This window comes from Lampris incognitus, chromosome 2 (assembly GCF_029633865.1).
Source record: "Lampris incognitus isolate fLamInc1 chromosome 2, fLamInc1.hap2, whole genome shotgun sequence".
Classification (NCBI taxonomy): domain Eukaryota; kingdom Metazoa; phylum Chordata; class Actinopteri; order Lampriformes; family Lampridae; genus Lampris; species Lampris incognitus.
Genome location: NC_079212.1, coordinates 58,020,960 through 58,038,818, shown reverse-complemented (window position 1 = coordinate 58,038,818; position 17,859 = coordinate 58,020,960). Strand labels below are relative to the sequence as shown.

Below are 17,859 nucleotides of genomic sequence, written 5' to 3'. Positions count from 1 at the left end.
GAAATACATTAAACAGATTACCCTGAATTATATTGAACAGATTACCCTGAATTATCCTGAATTACATTAAACAGATTACCCTGAATTACCCTGAAATACATTAAACAGATTACCCTGAATTACATTGAACAGATTATCCTGAATTACATTAAACTGATTAAGATTACCCTGAATTACCCTGAATTACATTAAACAGGTTACCCTGAATTACATTAAACAGATTACCCTGAATTATCCTGAATTACATTAAACAGATTACCCTGAATTATGTTGAACAAAACATGATATCTCATCATGACCCACCTTGAGGGAGAAAATCTATGCTTTTCCTCTTTCCTTTCTTTTCTCTCTCCTCTCTTTCCTCTCTCTTCTCTGTCTTTCCTGTCTTCCCTCTCTCCTCTCTTTTCTCTCGTTCCTCTCTTTTTTCTCTTTCCTCTTTTCCCTTTTTCCTCTCTTTTCTGTTTCCTCTATCTGCTCTCTTTCCTCTTTCCTCTCCCCTTCCTCTCTTTTCTCTCTTCTTTCTCCTCTCTCTTTTCCCTCCCTCCTCTTTTTTTTTCTCTTTTCTCTCTTTTCTCTCTCCCCTCTCTTTTCTCTCTTTTCTTTTTCCTCTCTCTTTCCTCTTTCCTCTCTTCTCTCTTTCCTCTGTCCTTCCTTTCTCTTCTCTTTTCTCTTTTCTCTTTCCTGTCTTTCCTCTCTCTTATCTCTTTCCTCTCTTTCCCCTGTCTCTCCTCTCTTTTCTCTCTTTCCTCATCCTGTTCTCTCTTTCCTCTCTCTTTTTGTTCTCTTTCCTGTCTTTCCTCTGCCTTTCATTTCTCCTTTCCCCTCTTTCCTCTCATTCCTATCTTTCCTCTTTTCTCTCTTTTCGCTCTCTTTCCGCTCTCCGTTCTATTTCCTCGTCCTGTTCTCTTTCCTCTCTTTCCTCTCTCTTTTCACTCTTTCCTCTGTCTCTCCCCTCTTTCCTCTCTTTCCTCTCTTTCCTCTCTCCTCTCTTTCCTCTCTCTTTCCTCTCTCATTCCTCTGTCCTCTCTCTCCTCTCTCGTTCCTCTCTCTGCTCTCTCTTTCCTATCTCTTTCCTCTCTCTTTTCTCTCGTTCCTCTCTTTCCTCTCTCTCCTCTCTCTTTCCTCTTTCATTCCTCACTCTTTCCTCTCTCTTTTGGCTCTCATTCCTCTCTCCTCTCTCTTTCCTCTCCTTCCTCTCTCTCCTCTCTCTTTCCTCTTTCGTTCCTCACTCTTTCCTCTCACTTTCGGCTCTCATTCCTCTCTCCTCTCTCTTTCCTCTCCTTCCTCTCTCTCCTCTCTCTTTCCTCTTTCGTTCCTCACTCTTTCCTCTCACTTTCGGCTCTCATTCCTCTCTCCTCTCTCTTTCCTATCCTTCCTCTCCCTGCTCTCTTGTTCCTCTATCATTCCTCTCTTTCCTCTCTCGTTCCTCTTTCCTCTCTCTTTTCTCTCATTCCTCTCTTTCCTCTCTTTCCTCTCTCTCTCCTCTCTCGTTCCTCACTCTTACCTCTCTCTTGGGTAAGCAGAAAATAATGTCCATCAACCCAGTGTCCACAAAAGGCAGCTTGTATGTAACCGGAGTAGACCCCCCCCCCCAAATCCTCTGAGGTAAAATACACATTAAGAGCATCCATATCCCCCCAATTTTTTTGGGGGGGGGTTCCCCTTTTTTCTCCCCAATTGTACTTGGCCAATTACCCCACTCTTTCAAGCCGTCCCAGTCGCTGCTCCACCCCCTCTAATGATCCAGGAGGGCTGCAGACTACCACATGCCTCCTCCCATACACGTGGAGTCACCAGCCGCTTCTTTTCACCTGACAGTGAGGAGTTTCACCAGGGGGACGTAGCGCGTGGGAGGATCACGCTATTCCCCCCAGTTCCCCCTCCCCCCGAACAGGCGCCCCCGCCGACCAGTGCAGCGACCAGGACACATACCCACATCCGGCCTCCCACCCGCAGACACGGCCAATTGTGTCTGTAGGGACGCCCGACCAAGCCGGAGGTAACACGGATTCAAACCAGCGATCCCCATGTTGGTAGGCAACGGAATAGACCGCTATGCTACCCGGACGCCCAACACCCCATAATTGTTCTAAGTGGTTTGGGGGCATTAAAAACAACAACACACCACACTGCTTACATATGCATGGCATCCAGCAAGGTAGACCGGGGACACGTGAGGCGCCTGTAAAGACGACATGCCGGCATGAGCCAGCTACACCCTCTGCCTACATCTGTTAGAAGCTGGGACAAGATGTTCTACTACACCACTGTCACCTTCTGTCTAACCCCCACCTCATCACTGTCCTCTGCATCTACACCTTTTATATCCTTTGTACATGGACACCTCCATCACTGTCACCTACATCTACATCCCTTTATATCCTTTATACTTGGAAAGCACCATCAGTGTACTCTACATCTACACCTCTTCATATCCTTTATACATGGACACCTCCATCACTGTCCCCCACAGCTACACCCCTTTATATCCCTTATACATGGACACCTCCATCAGTGTCCCCCACATCTACACCCCTTTATATCCTTTATACATGGACACCTCCATCACTGTCCTCTACATCTAGACCCCTTTATATTCTTTATACATGGACACAGCCATCACTGTCCTCTACATCTACATCCTTTTATATCTTTATACATGGACACATCCATCACTGTCTTCTACATCTACACCCTTTATATCCTTTATACATGGACACCTCCATCACTGTCCTCTACATCTAGACCCCTTTATATTCTTTATACATGGACACAGCCATCACTGTCCTCTACATCTACATCCTTTTATATCCTTTATACATGGACACATCCATCACTGTCTTCTACATCTACACCCTTTATATCCTTTATACATGGACACCTCCATCACTGTCCTCTACATCTACATCCTTTTATATCCTTTATACATGGACACCTCCATCACTGTCCCCCACACGGGGGTTCGAACCGCCGACCCCTGTGTTGGTAGGCAGTGGAATAGACCGCTACGCTACCCGCACGCCCCCGCAGCAAGAATTTAGCAAAACATTTCGACAAAGAATTGAATGTTTGACAGCGACACGTGGTGTTAACATATTTGTACCTTCTGTGAGAGGCATAGTTTCCAGTGATGTGACCTGATCCATCGCAGCCTGGAGTTGGACACCTGACACACAGGGAGACACCGCTCAGAACAGTACAAACACTGGCATACGTTAGGCATATCTTGGCTTGGGTCATTTTAACTTAGTTTTACAATCTATTTTTCTTAAAGTTATAATCCAAGCCCTTCTGAAACATCTGGGGAACTAATAACAGTGGACGATTCTGTGAAGAAAGAGCAAGCAAGAGTTGTAGCTGTGGTTACAACTTCCAGTAGGGGGCAGTGCAGAGCGCACCAGTTAGAAGAGGGGAAAGGAAGAACAATGAAGCATACTTGAGTTCAGCACTGTGTGCAGCCATGAGGGTCCGGAGAGATTTATCAGCAAGAGGACAGCCTGACAGGCTGGAGTTTTCCAGAGACAAGGGAGCAAGAAAAAGCAAGTTAGACTCAGAAAGGAGCCGAATCAAGTGTGAATCAGGGAAAAGACAGCTTCACAACCTAAACCATGAACAAGACTGGTTGCTCCCGCACCAGAGTGAAAGAGGACAGTGCCCATCAGAGGAGCATCGGCTTTGTGTCTAGATTAATAATTGCTGACATGCAAACACAAATAGTGCACAACAGGAATGACTGAAGAAACTTTCAGTTGGAACGAGGCAAAACACTGCCCATCACTTCCAAGATCCAATGTTGATCTTACCTGCGATGTGATGCATAGTTGCCAGTAATGTGTCCACTACCATCACAGCCTGGGGTGGGGCATCTAAATAGAAGATACAGCGAGCTTACAATGAATTCTGGGATATTGTGACAGCCTACTGCTGGTTAAAATGTGCAGAAGAACCTACCAACTGGTAGGCAGTGGTATGTGACTCCCCCCCTTTTTTTTTCTCTCCAATTGTATCCGGCCAATTACCCCACTCTCTGAGCCGTGCCGGTCTCTGCTCCACCCCCTCTGCTGATCCGGGGAGGGCTGCAGACTACCACATGCCTCCTCCCATACATGTGGACTCACCAGCCGCTTCTTTTCACCTGACAGTGCGGAGTTTCACCAGGGGGCCGTAGCGCGTGGGAGGATCACGCTATTCCCTCCAGTTCCCCCTCCCTCCCGAACAGGCGCCCCGACCGACCAGAGGAGGCGCTAGTGCAGCGACCAGGACACATACCCACATCCGTCTTCCCACACGCAGACACGGCCAACTGTGTCTGTGGGGACGCCCGACCAAGCCGGAGGTAACACGGGGATTCGAACCGGAGATCCCCGTGTTGGCAGGTAATGTAATAGACCACTACACTACCTGGACGCCCTGGAATGGATAGTGGAATGGATAGAGTTTGAACTGTCGCTGTTGTGTTGTCTGGGTAGCATTTCTTAGGTTGGTGGATCTTCTATGTAAAAAAGTGAACTGTCGTCACAAGTCAGAAGGACTCAGCTGCTGCTCGTTGTGACCTTTCTGTTCTTCTGCCTGTTTCCTGCTACTATTGCTGCTTTTGGCTCAAACATCGTACCTCCAAGAGTTGAACTTTATTGAAAAACAGATTCTTTACACATTGACAGCCACAATTTTTTTGAAATTCTCTGAAAGGGCTTTAAATTGACTGGAAATAAGAGCATTCAATTTGCTCAACATCCATCCATCCATCATCCAAACCACTTATCCTGCTCTCAGGGTCACGGGGATGCTGGAGCCAGTCCCAGCAGGCAGGGAGACATCCTGGACAGACCACCAAACTTTGCTCAACATGTGAGTTATGAACTTTGTTTAACTGAATATAATGAAATATATAATAAAAATGGGCCAACAAGGGTTTGTCATGACAGCGGAGATATCACACGCATAACTGACAGATTTCTATAAAAAGGAAGAGTAAGGCACTCAGGTGGTGCAGCAAACTAACATCCTAACCTCCCAACACTGAGGTTCACAGTTGGCGCTCCAGCATGAACGCTAAAGGCTCCACAGGGAACATGATTGGCAACATCCAGAAGTGGGGGTTAGTTAGGGTGATGTATCCTGCCATGGAAATTGGTGACTCCCCATGGAAATTGGTGACTCCCCCCCAGCTTTAGGGCTGCCCCACCACTGCAGTACAGGTACAGTACAGGTAGGTCTGGGGTAAAGCTGGAGGTGGATAGGAGTGGTGACTGACTCCATATGTATCAGAGGAAGCACCTGGTAGTCTACACCCTCCCCAAACTCTGTGGGTGTTGTGCAATGGCAGGACTGTGAATAAGAGATGCCAAATTGTGACGAAGCAGTTTGAGGCAAAGCCTGGACAGCCACAGGGCTGACTGCAGCTGTTCCCATGTTCTCTATTAAAACCACACATTGCTGTATCACATCGCTGTAATATCACACTTGTTTTGAAAATGGCTGCTTTGTTTGTCCTGGTGCTGTATGTATGTGTCTGTCTCTGTTAGTTTTCCAGCTGGTAGTGTGTCCACACGGCTTGTGTGAGCAGTGTGTCCACCCACACGGCTCGTGTGAGCAGTGTGTCCACCCACACGGCTCGTGTGAGCAGTGTGTCCAACCACATGGCTCGTGTGAGCCGTGTGTCCACACGGCTCATGTGAGCAGTGTGTCCACCCACACGGCTCGTGTGAGCAGTGTGTCCACCCACACGGCTCGTGTGAGCAGTGTGTCCAACCACATGGCTCGTGTGAGCAGTGTGTCCACACGGCTCATGTGAGCAGTGTGTCCACCCACACGGCTCATGTGAGCAGTGTGTCCACCCACACGGCTCGTGTGAGCGTTGTGGCAGGAGACACGTTGTGTCCAGATGAACTGATTTGACCTTCTTTGAGTTTGTCACCTGGGTTGTGGAGCAGCATCAAGACTCTAGCTGCTGTAGGAAAATATTTACTGCAGTGCACTTTCAGTACACCTCTTTTAAAATACAAGTGAGAAAGTGTACATTTATTTTACTTTTGTTGTATTTGCAAAAGTTAAACTTGGCGATAGTATACTTTTTTTTTCAAGGAAAACAAATCGAACTGAACAACTACAGCTTAAAGATGGTAGTTTTTAACATTTTAACATCCCAAATCCCATTTACCCGCATCCTGCGCCCCTCTTTCTACTCCTACCCCGTCCCGCGGGCCCCTGCTCACTCCAGATGAACCTGTCTGTAATATCAGGTCAACTGACTGTTGTGTGCAACAATTACACAGACATCCAACTATTAAAGACTATTGTGCTCCAATGCATCATGATGTTGATACTGGCTGAAACACACAGTACTCCCATTACACAGTACTCCCATTACATAGTACTCCCATTACACAGTACTCCCATTACACAGTACTCCCATTACATAGTACTCCCATTACACAGTACTCCCATTACATAGTACGCCCATTACATAGTACTCCCATTACATAGTACTCTCATTATACAGTACTCCCATTACACATTACTCCCATTACATAGTATGCACATTAATGTCAAGTATGTGGTCTGAAATATGTCAGGCTCAAAATATTGACTTTAATCTTTTAATGAAATGTTTATCGAAATAATGTTAATTAATTAAATTGTTAATTAATAATTTTTCAATTAATTTATTAATTAAAATTAAAAAATGAAAAAAATCTTGATTTCTTATTTATTTATTTGTTTATTTATTTTTGATAAAAATGATCCAACACAAGACCTAAATTTGTCCTGCTGTCCTTCACTGTTTCCTGTCATGCAGACAGGTATGTTGTGTGACTACTACTTTCAGGGTGTTGGAAATAGAGAACGTATTTGACCAACTGAAGTGGTAATATACAACAGAATCCAGTTTGAAGTCACAAGTACTGCAGTATGTGACGATGTATATTCTGGCAACATACATCAAGAAATTATTGTTTGAGCTTGTTCGAATGACACGTCTCAAACTAGACAATTATTGATGAGGTTAATAAAATGTGACATAATGCACTCCTTACAACCACTGTCAGTTTTACATACATCACTTTCTGTGGAACCTTTGTATTTATTAATATTGTGCACAATGTCTGATGTGGTTCAGTGTTCAACATTTATGTTTTTCAAATATGGAAATACAACTAAAGAATATCATACAATTTAAAATATTACAGGCACAGGACACTTGGAAAAATATTCAGAAACTGATAAAGACATTAAAATTGATTTACACCATGTAACTGTGTATCAGTGCCAGGACTCACTATGTCTACTACATAGTAAAAGTGTTAGGACTCACTAGGTCTACTACATAGTAAAAGTGTTGGGACTAAATAGGTATACTACACAGTAAAAGTGTTAGGACTTACTAGGTCTACTGCATAGTAAAGGTGTTAGGACTTACTAGGTCTACTACACAGTAAAAGTGTTGGGACTAACTAGGTCTACTACACAGTAAAAGTGTTAGGACTTACTAAGTCTACTATGCGGTAAAAGTGTTGGGACTTACTAGGTCTACTACATAGTAAAACTGTTAGGACCTACTAGGTCTACTACACAGTATATGTGTTAGGGTTTATTACGTCTACTACACAGTGAAAGTGTTGGGACTTACTATGTCTACTACATAATAAAAGTTTTAGGACTTACTCGGTCTACTACACAGTAAAAGTGTTAGGACTCACTAGGTCTACTACACAGTAAAAGTGTTGGGATTCACTAGGTCTACTACATTTGAAAAGTATTGGGACTTACTAGGTGTACCACACAGTAACAGTGTCAGGACTTTCTAGGTCTACTACACAGTAAAAGAAGTGAATTTTAGTATTTCTGAAAGTTGTGAAATGTTTTTCTCATTAAGTCCATTTAGATTGAAATGCAGTACCTGAACAGCACTGGAGAAACATGTACAAGTGTCCTTACAGCTCATATAGAACTACAGATGTTTTTATATTTTTTTAATTCTTGCTTTCAGAATGCTGGGTGTTCTGCACAATTGTATTTTGAGTATACTTCAGGTATACCACTAAAAGTGGACTTATTCACTGTAAATAAGTACACGTAACAGTTTACTTTGCAGTATATTTTTAAACTGCTGTACATTTTCAGTTTTTGTTAATGCCTTTGCGATATCTTTGTTGTGTTGTTTGATTCTGTATTGTCCTACTATGTGTTACCTTCACTCTGTACAGTATTACAAGTTTTTAAGTCTGGTTGATTATTTTTAAGTCTGATTGATTAGTTTTTAAGTGTGGTTTATTCGTTTTAAGCCTGATTGATTAGTTTTTAAGTCTGGTTGATTATTTCTTAAGTCTGGCTGATTAGTTTTTAAGTCTGGTTGATTATTTTTAAGTGTGTTTGATTAATTCTTAAGTCTGGTTGATTAGTTTTTAAGTCTGGTTGATTATGTGTTAAATCTGGTTGATTATATTTAAGTCTGGTTGATTATTTTTTAAGTCTCGTTGATTAGTTTTTAAGTCTGGTTGATTAGTCTTTAAGTCTTGTTGATTAGTTTTTAAGTCTGATTGATTAGTTTTTAAGCCTGGTTGATTATTTTTTAAGTCTTCTTGCTTAGTTTTTAAGACTGGTTGATTTTTTTAATGTCTTGTTGATTAGTTTTTAAGTCTGGTTGTTTAGTTTTTAAGACTAGTTGATTTGTTTTTAAAGTCTTGTTGACTTTTTTAAAGTCTTGTTGGTTACTTTTTAAGTCTGGTTGATTAGTTTTTAACTCTGGTTTATTCGTTTTTAAGCCTGATTGATTAGTTTGTAAGCCTAATTGATTATTTCTTATGTCTGGTTGATTATTTCTTAAGTGTGGTTGGTTAGTTTTTAAGTCTGGTTGATTAGTTTTTAAGTCTGGTTGATTATTTCTTAAGTCTGCTTGATTATGTGTTAAAGTCTTACTAGGTTTACTACACAGTAAAAGTGTTAGGACTCACTATGTCTACTGCACAGTAAAAGTGTTGGGACTTACTATGTCTACTACATAATAAAAGTTTTAGGACTTACTCGGTCTACTACACAGTAAAAGTGTTAGGACTCACTAGGTCTACTACAAAGTAAAAGTGTTGGGATTCATTAGGTCTACTACATTTGAAAAGTATTGGGACTTACTAGGTGTACCACACAGTAACAGTGTCAGGACTTTCTAGGTCTACTACACAGTAAAAGAAGTGAATTTTAGTATTTCTGAAAGTTGTGAAATGTTTTTCTCATTAAGTCCATTTAGATTGAAATGCAGTACCTGAACAGCACTGGAGAAACATGTACAAGTGTCCTTACAGCTCATATAGAACTACAGATGTTTTTATATTTTTTTAATTCTTGCTTTCAGAATGCTGGGTGTTCTGCACAATTGTATTTTGAGTCAACTTCAGGTATACCACTAAAAGTGGACTTATTCACTGTAAATAAGTACACGTAACAGTTTACTTTGCAGTATATTTTTAAACTGCTGTACATTTTCAGTTTTTGTTAATGCCTTTGCGATATCTTTGTTGTGTTGTTTGATTCTGTATTGTCCTACTATGTGTTACCTTCACTCTGTACAGTATTACAAGTTTTTAAGTCTGGTTGATTATTTTTAAGTCTGATTGATTAGTTTTTAAGTGTGGTTTATTCGTTTTAAGCCTGATTGATTAGTTTTTAAGTCTGGTTGATTATTTCTTAAGTCTGGTTGATTAGTTTTTAAGTCTGGTTGATTATTTTTAAGTGTGGTTGATTAATTCTTAAGTCTGGTTGATTAGTTTTTAAGTCTGGTTGATAATATCTCAAGTCTGCTTGATTATGTGTTAAGTCTGGTTGATTATTTTTTAAGTCTCGTTGATTAGTTTTTAAGTCTGGTTGATTAGTCTTTAAGTCTTGTTGATGAGTTTTAAGTCTGGTTGGTTAGTTTTTGAGACTGGTTGATTTTTTTTAAAAGTCTTGTTGATTAGTTTTTAAGTCTGGTTGATTAGTTTTTAAGTCTGGTTTATTCTTTTTTAAGTCTGGTTGATTATTTCTTATGTCTGGTTGATTAATTCTTAAGTCTGGTTGATTAGTTTTTAAGTCTGGCTTATTATTTCTTAAGTCTGGTTGATTATTTCTTAAGTCTGGTTGATTATTCTTAAGTCTGGTTGATGAATTCTTAAGTCTGGTTGATTAGTTTTTAAGATTGGTTGATTATTTCTCAGGTCTGCTTGATTATGTGTTAAGTCTTGTTGATTAGTTTTTAAGTCTGAATGATTATTTTTTAAGTCTTGTTGATTAGTTTTTAAGTCTGATTGATTACTTTTTAAGTCTGGCTGATTATTTTTTAAGTCTTCTAGCTTAGTTTTTAAGACTGGTTGATTTTTTTAATGTCTTGTTGATTAGTTTTTAAGTTTGGTTGATTAGTTTTTAACTCTGGTTTATTCGTTTTTAAGCCTGATTGATTAGTTTTTAAGCCTGATTGATTATTTCTTATGTCTGGTTGATTATTTCTTAAGTGTGGTTGGTTAGTTTTTAAAACTGGTTGATTTGTTTTTAAAGTCTTTTCGACTTTTTTAAAGTCTTGTTGATTACTTTTTAAGTCTGGTTGATTAGTTTTTAACTCTGGTTTATTCGTTTTTAAGCCTGATTGATTAGTTTTTAAGCCTGATTGATTATTTCTTATGTCTGGTTGATTATTTCTTAAGTGTGGTTGGTTAGTTTTTAAGTCTGGTTGATTAGTTTTTAAGTCTGGTTGATTATTTCTTAAGTCTTGTTGATTATTTTTAAATATGGTTGATTAATTCTTATGTCTGGTTGATTAGTTTTTAAGTCTGGTTGATTAGTTTTTAAGTATGGTTGATTATTTCTTAAGTCTTGTTGATTATTTTTAAATATGGTTGATTAATTCTTATGTCTGGTTGATTAGTTTTTAAGTCTGGTTGATTATATCTCAAGTCTGCTTGATTATGTGTTAAGTCTGGTTGATTATTTTTAAGTCTGGTTGATTAGTTTTTATCTCTGGTTTATTCGTTTTTAAGCCTGATTGATTAGTTTTTAAGTCTGATTGATTATTTCTTATGTCTCGTTGATTAGTTTTTAAGTCTGGTTTATTCGTTTTTAAGTCTGATTGATTAGTTTTTAAGTCTGGTTGATTGGTTTTTAAGTCTTCTTGATTAGTTTTTAAGTATGGTTAATTATTTCTTAAGTCTCGTTGATGAATTCTTAAGGCTTGTTGATTAGTTTTTAAGTCTGAATGATTATTTTTTAAGTCTTGTTGATTATTTTTTAAGTCTGATTGATTACTTTTTAAGTCTGGCTGATTATTTTTTAAGTCTTCTTGCTTAGTTTTTAAGACTGGTTGATTTTTTTAATGTCTTGTTGATTAGTTTTTAAGTTTGGTTGATTAGTTTTTAACTCTGGTTTATTCGTTTTTAAGCCTGATTGATTAGTTTTTAAGCCTGATTGATTATTTCTTATGTCTGGTTGATTATTTCTTAAGTGTGGTTGGTTAGTTTTTAAGACTGGTTGATTTGTTTTTAAAGTCTTTTCGACTTTTTTAAAGTCTTGTTGATTACTTTTTAAGTCTGGTTGATTAGTGTTTAACTCTGGTTTATTCGTTTTTAAGCCTGATTGATTAGTTTTTAAGCCTGATTGATTATTTCTTATGTCTGGTTGATTATTTCTTAAGTGTGGTTGGTTAGTTTTTAAGTCTGGTTGATTAGTTTTTAAGTCTGGTTGATTATTTCTTAAGTCTGGTTGATTATTTTTAAGTCTGGTTGATTAGTTTTTATCTCTGGTTTATTCGTTTTTAAGCCTGATTGATTAGTTTTTAAGTCTGATTGATTATTTCTTATGTCTCGTTGATTAGTTTTTAAGTCTGGTTTATTCGTTTTTAAGTCTGATTGATTAGTTTTTAAGTCTGGTTGATTGGTTTTTAAGTCTTCTTGATTAGTTTTTAAGTATGGTTAATTATTTCTTAAGTCTCGTTGATGAATTCTTAAGGCTTGTTGATTAGTTTTTAAGTCTGAATGATTATTTTTTAAGTCTTGTTGATTATTTTTTAAGTCTGATTGATTACTTTTTAAGTCTGGCTGATTATTTTTTAAGTCTTCTTGCTTAGTTTTTAAGACTGGTTGATTTTTTTAATGTCTTGTTGATTAGTTTTTAAGTTTGGTTGATTAGTTTTTAACTCTGGTTTATTCGTTTTTAAGCCTGATTGATTAGTTTTTAAGCCTGATTGATTATTTCTTATGTCTGGTTGATTATTTCTTAAGTGTGGTTGGTTAGTTTTTAAGACTGGTTGATTTGTTTTTAAAGTCTTTTCGACTTTTTTAAAGTCTTGTTGATTACTTTTTAAGTCTGGTTGATTAGTGTTTAACTCTGGTTTATTCGTTTTTAAGCCTGATTGATTAGTTTTTAAGCCTGATTGATTATTTCTTATGTCTGGTTGATTATTTCTTAAGTGTGGTTGGTTAGTTTTTAAGTCTGGTTGATTAGTTTTTAAGTCTGGTTGATTATTTCTTAAGTCTTGTTGATTATTTTTAAATATGGTTGATTAATTCTTATGTCTTGTTGATTATTTTTAAATATGGTTGATTAATTCTTATGTATGGTTGATTAGTTTTTAAGTCTGGTTGATTATATCTCAAGTCTGCTTGATTATGTGTTAAGTCTGGTTGATTATTTTTAAGTCTGGTTGATTAGTTTTTATCTCTGGTTTATTCGTTTTTAAGCCTGATTGATTAGTTTTTAAGCCTGATTGATTATTTCTTATGTCTCGTTGATTAGTTTTTAAGTCTGGTTTATTCGTTTTTAAGTCTGATTGATTAGTTTTTAAGTCTGGTTGATTGGTTTTTAAGTCTTCTTGATTAGTTTTTAAGTATGGTTAATTATTTCTTAAGTCTCGTTGATGAATTCTTAAGGCTTGTTGATTAGTTTTTAAGTCTGAATGATTATTTTTTAAGTCTTGTTGATTATTTTTTAAGTCTGATTGATTACTTTTTAAGTCTGGCTGATTATTTTTTAAGTCTTCTTGCTTAGTTTTTAAGACTGGTTGATTTTTTTAATGTCTTGTTGATTAGTTTTTAAGTTTGGTTGATTAGTTTTTAACTCTGGTTTATTCGTTTTTAAGCCTGATTGATTAGTTTTTAAGCCTGATTGATTATTTCTTATGTCTGGTTGATTATTTCTTAAGTGTGGTTGGTTAGTTTTTAAGACTGGTTGATTTGTTTTTAAAGTCTTTTCGACTTTTTTAAAGTCTTGTTGATTACTTTTTAAGTCTGGTTGATTAGTGTTTAACTCTGGTTTATTCGTTTTTAAGCCTGATTGATTAGTTTTTAAGCCTGATTGATTATTTCTTATGTCTGGTTGATTATTTCTTAAGTGTGGTTGGTTAGTTTTAAATATGGTTGATTAATTCTTATGTCTTGTTGATTATTTTTAAATATGGTTGATTAATTCTTATGTATGGTTGATTAGTTTTTAAGTCTGGTTGATTATATCTCAAGTCTGCTTGATTATGTGTTAAGTCTGGTTGATTATTTTTAAGTCTGGTTGATTAGTTTTTATCTCTGGTTTATTCGTTTTTAAGCCTGATTGATTAGTTTTTAAGCCTGATTGATTATTTCTTATGTCTCGTTGATTAGTTTTTAAGTCTGGTTTATTCGTTTTTAAGTCTGATTGATTAGTTTTTAAGTCTGGTTGATTGGTTTTTAAGTCTTCTTGATTAGTTTTTAAGTATGGTTAATTATTTCTTAAGTCTCGTTGATGAATTCTTAAGTCTGGTTGATTAGTTTTTAAGCCTGGTTAATTATTTCTCAAGTCTGCTTGATTATGTGTTAAGTCTGGTTGATTATTTCTCAAGTGTGCTTGATTATGTGTTAAGTCTTATTGATTAGTTTTTAAGTCTGAATGATTCGTTTTTAAGTCTTGTTGATTAGTTTTTAAGTCTGATTGATTATTTTTTAAGTCTGGTTGATTATTTTTTAAGTCTTCTTGATTAGTTTTTAAGTCTGGTTGATTATTTTTAAGTGTGGTTGATTAATTCTTAAGTCTGGTTGATTAGTTTTTAAGTCTGGTTGATTATATCTCAAGTCTGCTTGATTATGTGTTAAATCTGGTTGATTATTTTTTAAGTCTCGTTGATTAGTTTTTAAGTCTGGTTGATTAGTCTTTAAGTCTTGTTGATTTTTTTAAAAGTCTTGTTGATTAGTTTTTAAGTCTGGTTGATTATTTCTTAAGTCTGGTTGATTAGTTTTTAAGTCTGGTTGATTATTTTTAAGTGTGGTTGATTAATTCTTAAGTCTGGTTGATTATTTCTTAAGTCTTGTTGATTATTTTTAAGTCTGGTTGATTAGTTTTTAAGTCTGGTTGATTTTTTTTAAAGTCATGTTGATTAGTTTTTAAGTCTGGTTGATTATTTCTTAAGTCTGGTTGATTAGTTTTAAGTCTGGTTGATTATTTCTTAAGTCTTGTTGATTATTTTTAAGTCTGGTTGATTAATTCTTAAGTCTGGTTGATTAGTTTTTAAGTCTGGTTGATTATATCTCAAGTCTGCTTGATTATGTGTTAAGTCTGGTTGATTACATTTAAGTCTGGTTGATTATTTTTTAAGTCTCGTTGATTAGTTTTTAAGTCTGGTTGATTAGTCTTTAAGTCTTGTTGATTAGTTTTAAGTCTGGTTGGTTAGTTTTTGAGACTGGTTGATTTTTTTTAAAAGTCTTGTTGATTAGTTTTTAAGTCTGGTTGATTAGTTTTTAAGTCTGGTTTATTCTTTTTTAAGTCTGGTTGATTATTTCTTATGTCTGGTTGATTAATTCTTAAGTCTGGTTGATTAGTTTTTAAGTCTGGCTTATTATTTCTTAAGTCTGGTTGATTATTTCTTAAGTCTGGTTGATTATTCTTAAGTCTGGTTGATGAATTCTTAAGTCTGGTTGATTAGTTTTTAAGTTTGGTTGATTATTTCTCAGGTCTGCTTGATTATGTGTTAAGTCTTGTTGATTAGTTTTTAAGTCTGAATGATTAGTTTTTAAGTCTTGTTGATTAGTTTTTAAGTCTGATTGATTACTTTTTAAGTCTGGCTGATTATTTTTTAAGTCTTCTTGCTTAGTTTTTAAGACTGGTTGATTTTTTTAATGTCTTGTTGATTAGTTTTTAAGTTTGGTTGATTAGTTTTTAACTCTGCTTTATTCGTTTTTAAGCCTGATTGATTAGTTTTTAAGCCTGATTGATTATTTCTTATGTCTGGTTGATTATTTCTTAAGTGTGGTTGGTTAGTTTTTAAGTCTGGTTGATTAGTTTTTAAGTCTGGTTGATTATTTCTTAAGTCTTGTTGATTATTTTTAAATATGGTTGATTAATTCTTATGTCTGGTTGATTAGTTTTTAAGTCTGGTTGATTAGTTTTTAAGTCTGGTTGATTATTTCTTAAGTCTTGTTGATTATTTTTAAATATGGTTGATTAATTCTTATGTCTGGTTGATTAGTTTTTAAGTCTGGTTGATTATATCTCAAGTCTGCTTGATTGTGTTAAGTCTGGTTGATTATTTTTAAGTCTGGTTGATTAGTTTTTATCTCTGGTTTATTCGTTTTTAAGCCTGATTGATTAGTTTTTAAGCCTGATTGATTATTTGTTATGTCTCGTTGATTAGTTTTTAAGTCTGATTGATTACTTTTTAAGTCTGGTTGATTAGTTTTTAAGCCTGATTAATTATTTCTCAAGTCTGCTTGATTATGTGTTAAGTCTGGTTGATTATTTCTCAAGTCTGCTTGATTATGTGTTAAGTCTTGTTGATTAGTTTTTAAGTCTGAATGATTCGTTTTTAAGTCTTGTTGATTAGTTTTAAGTCTGGTTGGTTAGTTTTTGAGACTGGTTGATTTTTTTAAAAGTCTTGTTGATTAGTTTTTAAGTCTGGTTGATTATTTCTTAAGTCTGGTTGGTTAGTTTTTAAGACTGGTTGATTTTTTTTAAAGTCATGTTGATTAGTTTTTAAGTCTGGTTGATTATTTCTTAAGTCTGGTTGATTAGTTTTAAGTCTGGTTGATTATTTCTTAAGTCTTGTTGATTATTTTTAAGTCTGGTTGATTAAATTTAATCTGGTTGATTATTTTTTAAGTCTCGTTGATTCGTTTTTAAGTCTGGTTGATTAGTCTTTAAGTCTTGTTGATTAGTTTTAAGTCTGGTTGGTTAGTTTTTGAGACTGGTTGATTTTTTTTTAAAAGTCTTGTTGATTAGTTTTTAAGTCTGGTTGATTAGTTTTTAAGTCTGGTTTATTCTTTTTTAAGTCTGGTTGATTATTTCTTATGTCTGGTTGATTAATTCTTAAGTCTGGTTGATTAGTTTTTAAGTCTGGCTTATTATTTCTTAAGTCTGGTTGATTATTTCTTAAGTCTGGTTGATTATTCTTAAGTCTGGTTGATGAATTCTTAAGTCTGGTTGATTAGTTTTTAAGTTTGGTTGATTATTTCTCAGGTCTGCTTGATTATGTGTTAAGTCTTGTTGATTAGTTTTTAAGTCTGAATGATTAGTTTTTAAGTCTTGTTGATTAGTTTTTAAGTCTGATTGATTACTTTTTAAGTCTGGCTGATTATTTTTTATGTCTTCTTGCTTAGTTTTTAAGACTGGTTGATTTTTTTAATGTCTTGTTGATTAGTTTTTAAGTTTGGTTGATTAGTTTTTAACTCTGCTTTATTCGTTTTTAAGCCTGATTGATTAGTTTTTAAGCCTGATTGATTATTTCTTATGTCTGGTTGATTATTTCTTAAGTGTGGTTTGTTAGTTTTTAAGACTGGTTGATTTGTTTTTAAAGTCTTTTCGACTTTTTTAAAGTCTTGTTGATTACTTTTTAAGTCTGGTTGATTAGTTTTTAACTCTGGTTTATTCGTTTTTAAGCCTGATTGATTAGTTTTTAAGCCTGATTGATTATTTCTTATGTCTGGTTGATTATTTCTTAAGTGTGGTTGGTTAGTTTTTAAGTCTGGTTGATTAGTTTTTAAGTCTGGTTGATTATTTCTTAAGTCTTGTTGATTATTTTTAAATGTGGTTGATTAATTCTTATGTCTGGTTGATTAGTTTTTAAGTCTGGTTGATTAGTTTTTAAGTCTGGTTGATTATTTCTTAAGTCTTGTTGATTATTTTTAAATATGGTTGATTAATTCTTATGTCTGGTTGATTAGTTTTTAAGTCTGGTTGATTATATCTCAAGTCTGCTTGATTATGTGTTAAGTCTGGTTGATTATTTTTAAGTCTGGTTGATTAGTTTTTATCTCTGGTTTATTCGTTTTTAAGCCTGATTGATTAGTTTTTAAGCCAGATTGATTATTTTTTATGTCTCGTTGATTAGTTTTTAAGTCTGGTTTATTCGTTTTTAAGGCTGATTGATTAGTTTTTAAGTCTGGTTGATTGGTTTTTAAGTCTTCTTGATTAGTTTTTAAGTATGGTTAATTATTTCTTAAGTCTCGTTGATGAATTCTTAAGTCTGGTTGATTAGTTTTTAAGCCTGGTTAATTATTTCTCAAGTCTGCTTGATTATGTGTTAAGTCTGGTTGATTATTTCTCAAGTCTGCTTGATTATGTGTTAAGTCTTGTTGATTAGTTTTTAAGTCTGAATGATTCGTTTTTAAGTCTTGTTGATTAGTTTTTAAGTCTGATTGATTAATTTTTAAGTCTGGTTGATTATTTTTTAAGTCTTCTTGATTAGTTTTTAAGTCTGGTTGATTATTTTTAAGTGTGGTTGATTAATTCTTAAGTCTGGTTGATTAGATTTTAAGTCTGGTTGATTATATCTCAAGTCTGCTTGATTATGTGTTAAGTCTGGTTGATTATTTTTTAAGTCTCGTTGATTAGTTTTTAAGTCTGGTTGATTAGTCTTTAAGTCTTGTTGATTTTTTTAAAAGT

The 17,859-nt window shown here is 35.3% G+C and overlaps 1 protein-coding gene across 1 annotated transcript in view; it reads right to left on the bottom strand.

Annotated features, from left to right (window-relative positions):
* The window catches only part of LOC130130393 (myelin transcription factor 1-like), a 254,900-nt gene that overhangs the window by 12,995 nt on the left and 224,046 nt on the right, over positions 1 to 17,859 (bottom strand). The window contains exons 13-15 of the mRNA XM_056300096.1: positions 3,804 to 3,866; positions 3,437 to 3,505; positions 3,104 to 3,166 (exon numbers count right to left, since the gene is read on the bottom strand). Of these exons, the coding sequence (XP_056156071.1) occupies positions 3,104 to 3,166; positions 3,437 to 3,505; positions 3,804 to 3,866 (195 nt within the window). The remainder of the gene's footprint in view (positions 1 to 3,103; positions 3,167 to 3,436; positions 3,506 to 3,803; positions 3,867 to 17,859) is intronic.